At 43.1% G+C, this 12,883-nt stretch overlaps 1 protein-coding gene across 1 annotated transcript; it reads left to right on the top strand.

Annotated features, from left to right (window-relative positions):
* The first annotated feature begins 3,128 nt into the window (after nucleotides 1-3,128).
* On the top strand, nucleotides 3,129-8,330 carry neurod6a (neuronal differentiation 6a). The gene is made up of 2 exons (XM_064333698.1): nucleotides 3,129-3,424; nucleotides 3,919-8,330. The coding sequence occupies exon 2, from the start codon at nucleotides 3,923-3,925 to the stop codon at nucleotides 4,934-4,936; it is 1,014 nt and encodes a 337-aa protein (XP_064189768.1). The 5' UTR covers nucleotides 3,129-3,424; nucleotides 3,919-3,922; the 3' UTR covers nucleotides 4,937-8,330.
* The last annotated feature ends 4,553 nt before the right edge of the window (nucleotides 8,331-12,883 follow it).

Below are 12,883 nucleotides of genomic sequence, written 5' to 3'. Positions count from 1 at the left end.
CACAAGCCGCGTAGCACTTTAAAATAGGGCACAGCTGTATGCACTTGATAAAACATGGATACTTGCCTTATGAATCGTTTATAAGACACGCACAGGGCAACACTGGGGCCCATCCTGTTAGTGTAAAGGAGAGACCCCATGGTGCCGGTGTGGAGCCTAAGCTGACTAGAGCTGAGGAGCCCCACAGGGAGGCACCTGATTGGCTGTAGCCTCTCTCCCAATGAGCAGCTGGTGAGATGTCCGTGCCTCATCTTGCACCAGCGCCCCCTCTGGTCAGACACATGCCTTGCAACCTGTACTAGGTACTAGCGAGCCAACTGCATGTTGCTGTTTTACTAAAAAGTAATGTTTAATGAATATTTACATCAGAAGTGTATCAGTACATGGTGAGATGGAAATTGTGTCTGATTGGGTGAGGTTCTGTTTATTTGGGTTAGATCGTGTGTCTGATTGGATTGCATTGTTTATAATTGAGTTAGATTGTGTACAGTTGGGTTATATTGAGTATAATTGGATTACATTGTGTCTAATTGGGTTAGATTGCGTATAATTGGGTTAGATTGTGTATAATTGGATTACATTGTGTTTAACTGGGTTAGATTGTGTATAATTGGGTTAGATTGTGTCTGACTGGATTAAATTGTGTCTAATTGGGTTCGATTGTGCATAATTTGGTTAGATTGTGCCTGACTGGATTAAATTGTGTCTAATTGGGTTATATTGTGTCTGGTTGGATTACATTGTGTATAATTGGGTTGTGTCTAACTGGGTTATATTATGTCTGATTGGGTTAAATTGTGTCTAATTGGGTTAGATTGTGTGTCTGTATTCCAGGTGTATAAAGCAACTTGAGGACGTAGAGCCTCTTGAACAAGACACCTGTGTCTCAGGCAACAAGTGGCTCCGTCCACACAACCCATGACACTGTGAGCTGAACTGGACTGAAAGTGGGCGTGGCTATCAGTGGCGCAGAACCCAACATCCAACTGCGTGTTAACAGCGCCTGCAGAGCACATTCAAATAATCCCAGCAGCACCTGACAGCATTACCATGACTACCATTGTCATGCTTGTATAACAACTGCAGAAACAGCAGTGCAACTGCAGAAACTGAAGCCGATGTTATCTTGGTCAGTACATGGATTGGAGTCCACCTGGGAAACTGTTGCTGCTGACAGATGTGTTTTGTGTGGCCAGTAGGAGGTGCTCATCCCCCTGGACCAGGCTGAGACCCAGTTTGTGCATCTCTGTGAGGACCAGTCAGTTTATTGACCTTGTATGCAGTCCTGGGGTAACACCGTAATTGGGTTACCCCCTGGACATATTGACAGGTTCACTAGCCGGAAGTGCAGCTGCTCCGGGATAGCTTGTTCGAGTCAGTGTCCAGATGGGCCCTAGTGTTATTTCATATAAATAAGAGAGGGGTCATAGTCTGGGCTATTTAGATAGTTTCACTACCCAGATGGAGTATTCTTAGTTAGGGCTCCCTGGGATAGATTAGATTCGGTACCCGGCCAAACATAATTTTCCAGGTTAAATTCGCTTATTTGTGGCGTGAAAACATTAGCCGCGTTTCCACCGCAGGAACTATACCCCGGAACTAGGAACCTTTTGAGGAACTCAGTGCGTTTCCACCGCAGGAACTAGGGTCTAAATTTAGTTCTGGGGGCTTTGTTTTACCCCCCAAAACGTTCCTGCTCGGGGTAGTACTTTCCGAAGTACAGGAACCTTTTGGGTGGAGCTTGCAGCGCTGAACATTTCTGATTGGTCGAGTACTCGTAGCGTTTGTGTTGTATTTATTTTCCGCCATTACCCGCCATGTTTGAAAATATGCAGCGCAAACCAATTAATTTTCATAATAACTTCAAATCAAACTTGTATGTTATGCGGCGCAGTAGCCTACTTTTGGTTATAACCTGTCAACGTCTTGGAATTATAACGTGTGCTCTTCTGTTCTTTTCTTGCTTTAGTATTCGTTTTATAAAATGCTAAGCATTCGTGCTGGGACAGCATATTACGTAGGCTACCAAAACATTCAAACGGATTAATTCGGTTGCTGAATATTTTCTTCCGGATTTTCTTTGTTAGCCCGTTGTAATTGACTCAAAACGTTTGATACAGTTATGTGAGGTATGCGGTAGTTCTGCACGATTAACATTGGTGATACAGTACAAGCAAACTGGAAATCACCTTCCGCACTTTTTATCCGGGTAAAATAACAGGTTAATTCTAGTAATCTTCCCTTTAGCTTTTTCAGACTGCCGTAATTTTACTCAATTTTACTGCCATTTTTCAATTCCACGAAAAGACCAGGAAGACTATGGACTCATTTATGGTGCATGGTTCGCATCTGGAGGGCACACGTCGCTGCTCGGCTAGCAGTAACTTCGAAGGAAGCAAACGGTGGCTGTACCACTACTAATTTACATTTTCACGCAAGTCCGAGTTTTCGTTCTATTCTTGTCATTTTGCGATTAGCCTATATGGAATTGACGCAGAAAGTAATAAAACAGCTAATTGTTTACAACGTGTGCATGTTTTCTGCTGTTAATGAATGTGTTTGAGAGGGTATATGAAAATCAATAAATACAAAAGTAACCATATATAGTCATTGTTGGTAACCCGTTGTATATAAGTGGAATAAACCCCTCCGGGCTGTCCCGGTTATTAGAAAATAATGTAGGCTACTTCGGTGGTAGTATGGGGTTACAGAAGAACTCATATGACAGATGGACCGACGACAACGTCAGTGGGCTAATTTACCTAATCTTCGCGGTACTTTAGACCCCGGTGGAAACGCAGACAACCATTGGCTGAAGGAACCTTTTAGTTCCTGGTAAAGTAGTTCCTGGGACTGAAAGTTCCGGGTAATTTCGGTGGAAACGCGGCTATTGTTTGCAAGATTCCCAGATGAGTAGCACCTTTACCTGCCAGGATAGAAAGTCTTAGTGTCAGAGAACAATTAGATGAATGCCTGGTAGCAGTAGATAGTCTTGCTCTCCCGGGGTACAAGTCTTGCCACCCACTATTTCAGACCACCCCAGTCAATACACATATACGCAAACCCATATTCACACAAACATCCACATTACAGATTTATTGAGTCAGATAAACTGTAAACGGTAAATGAGAGCTCCAGGGTGGCTCCCAGTAACGCGGATGCCAGATGATCGCTGTGGAATGGATGTCCCTCGAGACGCAACCACGTGACTGAGCTCAGCCACGTGACAGTCGGCAGCAGATGGCATGGGTACCAGCACTGGCAGTTGGCATCAGTGTCATTTCTCAAAGAGAGAAAGAAAGCGACAGAGAAAAGGAAGAAGATTAGAGAAGCACACTGACATTTCCGCGGCGAAGGAGAAGGTGCTGGCGCTGGAATTAAAAGGACGAGGAAAATGAACACTGAATGCTGACACACAATCCAAGTAAGAAAAAAAAACGTGAATCAGAGAATTACTTAATGCACCTTTATGATCCGTTATGACTTTGAATAAATCTTGCCGTGCGCGTTTAAACAATTGCTTTTCCTGACGTCCGTAACACTGATGTGCTCATTTTGAGAAAAGTAATTCTGTAAACCTGTGACTGTTTCATATGTCGTGGTCACGTCGTGCCTGTCGTTAGGCGGTAGTCGCTTTCAAAAATTCCTTTAGAAAGTATCACACCCACAACCGTTATCAACTTATATTAAAACAACATGAATGCCATTGTTCTTGTTTTGACTCCGGAACACCTATTTCCCTTTGATTGATGTAAAAACTCGTGGTTAACATGTTGGTTGTGGGACGTCTGGCTGCAACGTAGGCGACTAAACGGTGATGAACGAGGCTGTCTTATTGGTAAACACGTAGATGGATCGGCCACGCGTGTAAGAATGGTATAGCTACTGACAGTGCATTATTGCTTTTTATGCCAAAAGGACAATGCTGACCTTGCCCCTCGAAGACTCCGCGATGATGCCGGAGACACAGTTCAGTGCCGATTTCCCACAAGACTGCGTTGACGAGGTGAAGGTTCGAAAACAAGACCCCTTCCTTAAAATTGAAACAGTGTCCGGCGCGGTGAACAAAAACGACCCGGGGGAAGAGTCGGAGAGGGACGAGGACGAGCCGGAGGATGGTCAAGACGACAGCGGGTACCCCAGGAGGAGGGGACCGCGGAGAAAGAAGATGACGAAGGCTCGGTTTGACAGGGTTAAACTGCGGCGTCTCGAGGCCAACGCCAGGGAGCGAAGCAGAATGCACGGTCTCAACAGCGCGCTCGACAGCCTGCGCAAGGTGGTGCCGTGTTACTCCAAAACGCAAAAGTTATCCAAAATTGAGACTCTGCGACTGGCGAAGAACTACATATGGGCCCTGTCTGAAATCCTCAGCACCGGCAAGAGACCCGATCTGTTGACCTTCGTGCAGACGCTGTGCAAAGGACTGTCGCAACCCACCACCAATTTAGTGGCGGGGTGTCTGCAGCTGAACGCCAGAAATTTCATCACAGATCACAGCGGGGACGCGCCTTTCACTGGCAGGGCTCCATACGACGCGGTGTACCCACCGTACCACAGCCCGGAGATGGGAACACCCGCGGGGCACGGCGGCGGGACCGCGGACAGCGCCAAGCCATTCAAACCGCTCAGCTACTGTGGGGTTTACGAGTCTTTCTACGAGAGCGCTTCTCCAGAGTGCGCCAGCCCCCAGTTCGAGGGTCCCCTCAGTCCTCCAATTAACTTTAATGGGATATTTTCCCTCAAACACGAGGAACCATCCGAGTATGGTAAGGCGTGTCACTATGGCATGCGGTACTGCGCCGTGCCAGCGCGCGGTTCCCTCGGCCACAATTCGATGTTCAGGAGTTCCTCCGAAATCCATTTCCCATATGACATTCATTTGCGCGGCCAGTCATACACGGTGCAGGACGAATTTAACACCGCTTTCCACAATTAATTAGCTAAATTAAGCAATTTCTACTCCATCAAATAATTACTGAAAATAGACATGACAAAGTAGTGTATTATTTGGACACTTGCGGTATTTTATGTGAAAAAATTGCATAGCTAGACAACATATTTTTATTTAGCAGGCCTGCATTGACTAATCGCAAATGTTTTAAGGGAACAATTCATGGGAAATAAATTCGGTGTGTTTAGCTACAAAGTGCTAAGCTTATTCAAGTCTACGTTGTGTATTGGGTGCCACCGCTTGAGTTAATTTCAGAATATGGAGTATATGCAAAATGGTGCGTTCTTTTTCCGTTATTTTTTACTGTTAGTTACTTTCATCCGTTTACAACAATGAATTGGTATATAAGACATCATTTAGTGTTAATTTCCAGATTTAAATGAGTAATTTCAAACCGTATCTCCGTAAAGCAATAAAGACAGAGCGAACTATGCAATAAAGCTATCTCTCTTGTCTAATAAAGTCTCAGCAATTCACACTTAATTAAATACACCAAGCGGCATAAGTCTAAATTTAAATTAAACCTATCATCAAACTTGTTCCTTTGTACACCAGGATCCCGACAGTTATTCCACAAATCGGTATAACTTTTGAAAACAAAACTTTTTTTTTCTGGGAGACAGAGTGGCCATTTTTATCACACACAAATTGTATTTGCCCGTCAAATAATATTTATAACTTTATAATGTCCATTTACCTAACACGTCTAGTCTATCAAGGTTAGATGATATTGTATTTTTTACACACAAAAATGCATGATTTATGAATACCGAAATACTTAGGTCCATAAGTAGGCTACAGAACCCATTCATTCGTGGAGCACGAATAAAATTCACGGTTTGGAATACATTTTTTATTTTATTTTTTTATTTACACCAAAAGAAACATCAGCATCAGTTGGTGTGTTCTGGATTCAGCGTTGTTTGGGAGTGCGAATGGATATAACTGCCCAATCAAAGACAGGCCTGCTATGCCGCGTGAAGGCGTGCAGTGCAAGAGCATCCAACGTCTGCAAATGCGATGACGTCATTATGTCGAACGTTCTATTGACATGTGAAGGACTTTTCAGGAATGTGTGGATAAGACCGATTTTTATTTATTTATTTATTTATTTAGTTTGACGTGTTTAAATCGAGGGTTGTTGTTTACATGTAAATATTATTCCTTAACTAAATGAGCTTTGATGAAATGTGGCTGTGCAACTTTAGTGTGTGTTTACCAGATGTCATATGGATTTTATTTTCTTCACTTGCGAAAGTAGGTTACTGGTTGTTTGGTATATTTTTTCCTTGAAGTTTTGTGCGTAGTCAGCTTTTATGAGCCTAAAAATGTACATTTGACATATTAAGCCTGAGGAAAATTCTCCATGAGAACAAGGCTGTAGTTAAGTGTCTTATAATTTCATATGGTGGAAAATTTCTGGCCTTAATTTAAATGAAATATTTGGCACGTATCAGTTATGCAATGGGCATGATGTTATCGGTCGTGGTTTTGTACAAGATATTTAGTTTTTTCTTGTTGATCTTCGGCCGAATTTATTTGTTTATGGTTATTTACTTATTTTTCCTGAGGGAGGTAGTACGTTTCGCACTGCATTGCACATTTCCATTTGACTACATTGTTTCGAACAGAAAATTAACAAATAAAACATCTAAATATCTTCTCTTTTTAGCTTCATTCAAGAATATGTACATGTTTAAGAATGGCTTAAATTGAATAATCAAATAATTTTTTTTTGCTTTCGTGTTGATTTTTTAAGGCTGACCGTCCCTTCGGCTTCATTGAAATGTCTCCAGTGTATTTTCATATCGACATTGTGTGACGTCTAACATCAAAAATAGCATATAATTGGTAAATGTATTAGGTAACCGTGGAATATTTTAATTATTTAAAATGTAAATTCATTTCTCCCCCATACATGCAACAAATATTTTCAAAAATAATATGTAGACTGCCAAAATAGGGACGTGCACCCTACGACAATGGTTGGTCGGAACCCATGGGTGACGAGATAAATATGAAAAAAAGGCAATCAAAGAACAAACACACCGTATGCGAGTGTGGCCTGTCGTAATGTAATAACCACATATGCGTTTTGGAAACTATACCCTAGGACACCTTCATATCTCTATTCCGTGCCCTACATTGGTCCAATATTATTTTTATATGAATTGTGTGCCTGAATATTAATTGGTAAATGCATTTGACCACTGGTGTTGTGATGTAGTTGACGCTTTTCTTGGACAAAATTAAAATCGTGAACCTGATTATATCTTAGGACTGGTAACTGGTAGCAATGGGAGCTACTAATAGTCTACCAAGGCAAGCTACCGTTAATCAGTCAATACACGTAGCCAACGATTGGGAGAGAATGTGACATGTGAAAGTTGATTCCAATTCAGTCTAGCCACAAGCATGTGCTTTCTATTTTTGTCTTCGTTGTACCCGTATCATTGAGCCTTTAAGAGTCGCTGAAATGAACGAAAAATATGCGGACATAGTATAAGAGCTAAATATTTGCAGCGTTAAGTGTTTTATGGCGAAGGCAAAGTGTTTAAAAAAGCAAACAGACTACACGAAAAGGCATTGCCAAAACGCATATTAAATTGCTTGTCATAATGTATGCCGGGCAGAAAGCGAGGGACCTCGCGCCAGTCCTTTCAAGACGATGTGTGCGTCTGCGTTCAATGTCAACGCGTGCTATTGGCTGCGCTGTAATAAGCGAAGCGCAGCCAATAAGACACATTTCTTGAGGGCACTGGGGCCGTGACCCTGGGGATGAGTACAGTAAGCCGAGTTGGGGAACCGCTACAAAACACTTGGTGGGAAAAAACTAAATAAAAAATGCGCTAATGGCGATGCAAATTTCTGCTGGAAGGACTGGTTTGGATTCCAATTATTGGCTGGTAGAACCATGAGTATTCAGGTGAATACCAGTACATATTGAAATTTGTAAACATGAGTTGTTGTATTAATGTACACATGTGCGCACACACAGATAAAGACATGCATTGATGGGCAAAGGCAAACACACATAACAATACAGTAGATACACAGACAAACAAATATGCACATTTGCACATGTACACACAAATATATGCATATATGCACAGGTACGCACAGAAAGAGACATATGAACACACGCAGCATTGACATTTACTGTGTGCAGATGCACTCTTTTGAATAATAAGCCATTTTTTAAGGTGTTTTCAAGTCCAGGCACTCATTTTCAAAATGCATTGCAGCGTTTATCTTTTTCACATGTAAAAACACATGAAAAAATAAATGTCTGTGAGGGCATGGAGCTTTGTGCTTAGCCGGCAGGGTATGTGTGCGGTTGATGTCCCCCATGTAGACAACTCCATTGCTTGATAACGAAGAAAGGGCTGAACCGAAGCGGCGGAGAGCGAAAGCCTGACGCACACGCATTCACACGCGTGTGTTTACACGCCTGACACAGAAACTGGAGCGCGCGCTTGCACTCTCACACGTACACACCTGACTCCATTAAATCTGACAGTGTGCCTGTGCTATTCAAACGCACACGCGTGTGTGTCTACACATCTGACGTGGAAACTGGAGCGTGCGCTTGCACTCTCACATTTGCACACCTGACTCTATTAAATCTGACAGACAGTGTGCTCGTGCTATTCCACCAGGCTTTCAACACCTTGACTTTAACTGTTAGGCTCTATTTGCATTCGCCGGCACACTGGGATATTTATAGACCGTCTCTCTGCTGTAGAACAAAACATATACATCAAGAAATGCACAGATTGTGTGCGTGTGTGTGTGTGTGTGGGCATGCATGTGTGCACACTCCTAGGCATACATACGCAATACATTTTAAAAAATACATATAAATTAATATTAACCACATTCATACGTTGGTCATAAGTGCATTTTCATAGTGTTTATTCAGTATTAATAAAATGTAATAAATGTTTCATTAAAGAGGAGCTGGGGGAGGCCAGAGCCTACAGTCAGACAGTATGCATTGTTGTCCATGTGTTGTAAACTCGGGAAGAGTTTCTGGAAACCTTGATCTCCTGCGTAAAATCATTACATACACACCAAATGTGTACATAAAATTTTTAAAAATTAAGAACAATTTTTTATAAAGAAGCACAGTGCTGTTGTTAATACTGTATAAAACATTGATAACAAAATCTTTAGGAAGTTTATCATTATCAGAAACATAAAAAAGGCTTGCAAATTACCATTTTTTGAGAGGTATAATGCAGAACATTGTTATTACCATGTATAGATCTTGAAGTGCTATAATAATAATAATAATAATAATAATAAGGATCAAATCTGTCTAAAATTATGTTGTCTCTGTCCATGCAATGGACAGTCTTTGGACCCCATAGTCTAGATTGATGGATTACTGACCAATCAGCACCTGAATGATCACTCCCCTCCTATTGCCATGGCAGCGTTAGATAACCCCCCCCCCCCCCTTTGCCTGCTCTTACAGTGCCATCCTATTTCATAAACATGGCGTCTGTGTCGATCAAGCTTATTTTTTATGTTTTTATTTAACTGTGTGCCTGTATGCTAGTTTGCTTCATTGCCGTTTTATTTCACTTCACTTTATTTACTTCTATAATAAATTCATAAGTAACTTTTTTTTAAACCATCATCACACAAACAGTACATTTTGCCCTGGCAAAAAAAGAATAATTTTCTGAGTTTCAACTATTTTTTTCACACGCTCACCTTTGGTTAAAAAAAATTAGAAAGGCTCTGTCACTGTCTTTTAATTAATTTACCACATTTTATTAAGAGGAAGCCGGGAAGAGGGACTGTTAAAGAGCTTGTAATTAGGACTCTGGGAAAGGTGTGAAACGGCATATGGTACTGAGTTTGCCGGTGGGAAGTGGGGGGCACGGAGGCTTAGAACGCGCACGCGTTTCTGGTGCCGCGGCTTAATGAGGAAACGTCATCACCCGCGCGGTCCGTCCTGTGCTCTCCACTCCCACGTGCAACGCGAAGACAAACGCACGTTTTAGAATAGAGCAGACGCCGAGGTGGTACCGGTTTCGAGTCCCAGATGGGGGAGGATCGCCGCTGTGTGGCCGCTGTTTGTCGCCGAATAATTGTGTCACCTCGGATAATAGCGGCTGCTAAACAAATAGTGCTCTATCCTAATAACAGCGCTCCCCGCGCCTTATTCTTCTGCCAGCGATACCGAACGTACCGGGCCGCCAGGGCTAATGACCACCTGAGGACCCCCGAGCAATCCCCAGGAATGAATAGGCGGTTAATAAGAATGTTCCAGTAATTAAAAGTGAAAAACGCTGCGCAATTGCAAACGCTGATGGATCGCGACTCGCACCTCCGCAAAGGAGAAGAGCCAATCTCTCTCTCTCTCTGCCCCTCTCTCTCTCTCTCTCTCTCTCGTCATCCTTACCAAAATCTCGGCTAGTCCCGAGTCGCAGATGGCCAGGGATAGGAAATGTTCCCCATTAAATTTCTAATAATCATTTTTCTGGCAGCGGGGATTTCGCAGTTTAATTAGAAGGTTTAAGGAGCTAAGCCCGTTTGAAAGGCTCCTCTAGGGAGAGGTGGGTGCAGGTGATCCACGCCAGCCCGCACCGGGAGAGAGGAACTCGTTTGCATATTAGATTGGTGTCAGTTTGGCACCCGTCCCGGCCATCAGAAACTCCCTCTTTCCTGGCTCGGCATCCCAGCGTTCTGGGGGGCGGGCGGGCGGGGGGGGGGGGTCGGTTGGGGTGGAAGATTTTCTCCTTAAAAACTCAGAGGCTCTCAAGTATTGCTTGCTAATTTTATCCTTATATCAACAGCTGAATTAAAGCTTTGTGTGTGTACGTGTGTGTGCAAGTGTGTTTGACTGTGTGTGTGTGTGTGTGTGTTTGTGACTGTGTGCATGTGTGCCTGTGAGTGTGTGTGTGTGCGTATGTATGCATGCATGCATGCACGTGTGTGTGTGTGTGTGTGTGTGGTTGTTCCTTTTTCACCCAGCTCTGGAACAATCAGTCCTCCTCAGTTGTACATTTACAGACACCATCCAGAGACACTTACAAAAATGCACATGGTTCAGGCAACAAAGAGCTGGTGCCAAGTCAATAGGGTCGCCACCACTAGCAGCCGCTAACACCAAGTAACTCACAGAGAAGCAATAGAACCTACAACATTAAACTAAAAACCACAGTGGGTGGGAGTGGGAGACTGTGAGCTTAGCTGTAGTCTGTGTGTGAAAATAAGCAGCTGGTGACACCCTGTGTTTCAGAGGAGAACCGTGGGTGTCTAAAGTTACTCTCCCAAATCAACAGCGGGGTTCACGGCATGAGCATGGCTGCAGATGATTGGCCGTTCCAAACTGGGGTGGGAATTAGACATGCTCAGTCCCCATTGGTGCTTCTCATAGCAAATACGTTAGAGCGGGGCTGCCCCACCCTGTTCCTGGAGATCTGCCGTCCTGTAGGTTTTCACTCCAACCCTAACAAAGCACACCTCATTCCACAGCTAAAACAGGGCTGCCCAACCCTGTTCCTGGAGGTCTACCATCCTCTAGGTTTTCACTCCAACCCTAACAAAGCACACCTCATTCCACAGCTAAAACAGGGCTGCCCCACCCTGTTCCTGGAGATCTACCATCCTCTAGGTTTTCACTCCAACCCTAACAAAGCACACCTCATTCCACAGCTAAAACAGGGCTGCCCCACCCTGTTCCTGGAGATTTACCATCCTGTCGGTTTTCATTTCAACCCTAATTTTGTACACCTGACTCTACTAATTAGCAGCTCAATGAGATCTCTAGCTGCAGAATGAGGTGTGCTTTGTCAGGGTTGGAGTAAAACCCTACAAGATAGTAGAGCTCCAGGAACAGGGCTGGGCAGCCCTGGGATTAGAGGATATAGCTTTTCGATGATTTCATTTTCTAATTTCATTAAACCAGCAGAAAAAAGCTCTATTGCAGCTGACATCTCTTTCTCGAGCGGGATATGGCTAAGCCATGACAAAGCGAACATTACATTACATTACAGGCATTTGGCAGATGCTCTTATCCAGAGCGATGTACAACAAAGTGTATAACCAAAACCAGGAACAGGTGTGTTGAAAACCCTAGAGGGAAGTACAGTTCCAAGTGCAGGGAACGACCACGTAGTTTAACATGGACCCTGTAGGTTAATCTGATTAACACAAAAAAAAACAGCAACAAATCAGTCTATGCAAATAAAACAAGCAATATTTGAGTAGGCACAAGTGCAATAACTAAGTCAACTAAGATAAACAGCTTACCTAGCTACAACCCTAAGATTGTAGGTGGTCAGGGTCTCAGCTGTTCTGACTTCCATGGGAAGGTCATTCCACCATCGTGAAGCCAAAGCAGACAGGAGACGTGATCGGGAAGTGCGCAAGTGCGAAGAGGGGGGGGTGCCAGGCGTACTGAGGTAGTGGAACGGAGGACAAACCCAAATACATCAGAGCGCATGAGACAACTTTAAAAATGAGACTGTGGTAAAACAGTGCAACTAAAGCCAACCATATTTGTGGTGAGAGTTTTTATTGAATGAGCCTCTCTATAGAGCCCATCCGGCACTCATGGTGAGAGTCCTTGCTTTGTAGAAACTGAACAAAAATAAAATACATTTTTACCGCCCCTGTGATAAATGATTACGTTCGCCTATTTACTAAATAATCTGCACACAAAAAGCCGTTATCTCCTGACAAAATGACTGCATTCCAAATTTGGATTTGGAGGACAAACTTTTAGAGAAAGTTGTTTACAATAAATTAAAACAGACGACAGACATTTGTGGAATTTATGACTAATTGAGATTCCTCGTAGTGCCAATTAAACCTAATGGGCCACAGAAAATTCAGTGAAATATGTTTACTGAGGAAAAGAAACATTTGTGGCAGTAAGTCTGGCAATTTCCCCAGTTGCAAAAAAAAAAATTG

Source organism: Anguilla rostrata, chromosome 4 (genome assembly GCF_018555375.3).
Source record: "Anguilla rostrata isolate EN2019 chromosome 4, ASM1855537v3, whole genome shotgun sequence".
In the NCBI taxonomy this organism is placed as follows: Eukaryota; Metazoa; Chordata; class Actinopteri; order Anguilliformes; family Anguillidae; genus Anguilla; species Anguilla rostrata.
Note: the sequence above shows the minus strand (reverse complement) of the source record. Positions and strands in the feature narration are given on the sequence as shown.

Excerpts from the sequence above, each read along its gene's own strand:
- neurod6a (XM_064333698.1), top strand. The coding sequence starts at position 3,923 with ATGCTGACCTTGCCCCTCGAAGACTCCGCGATGATGCCGGAGACACAG.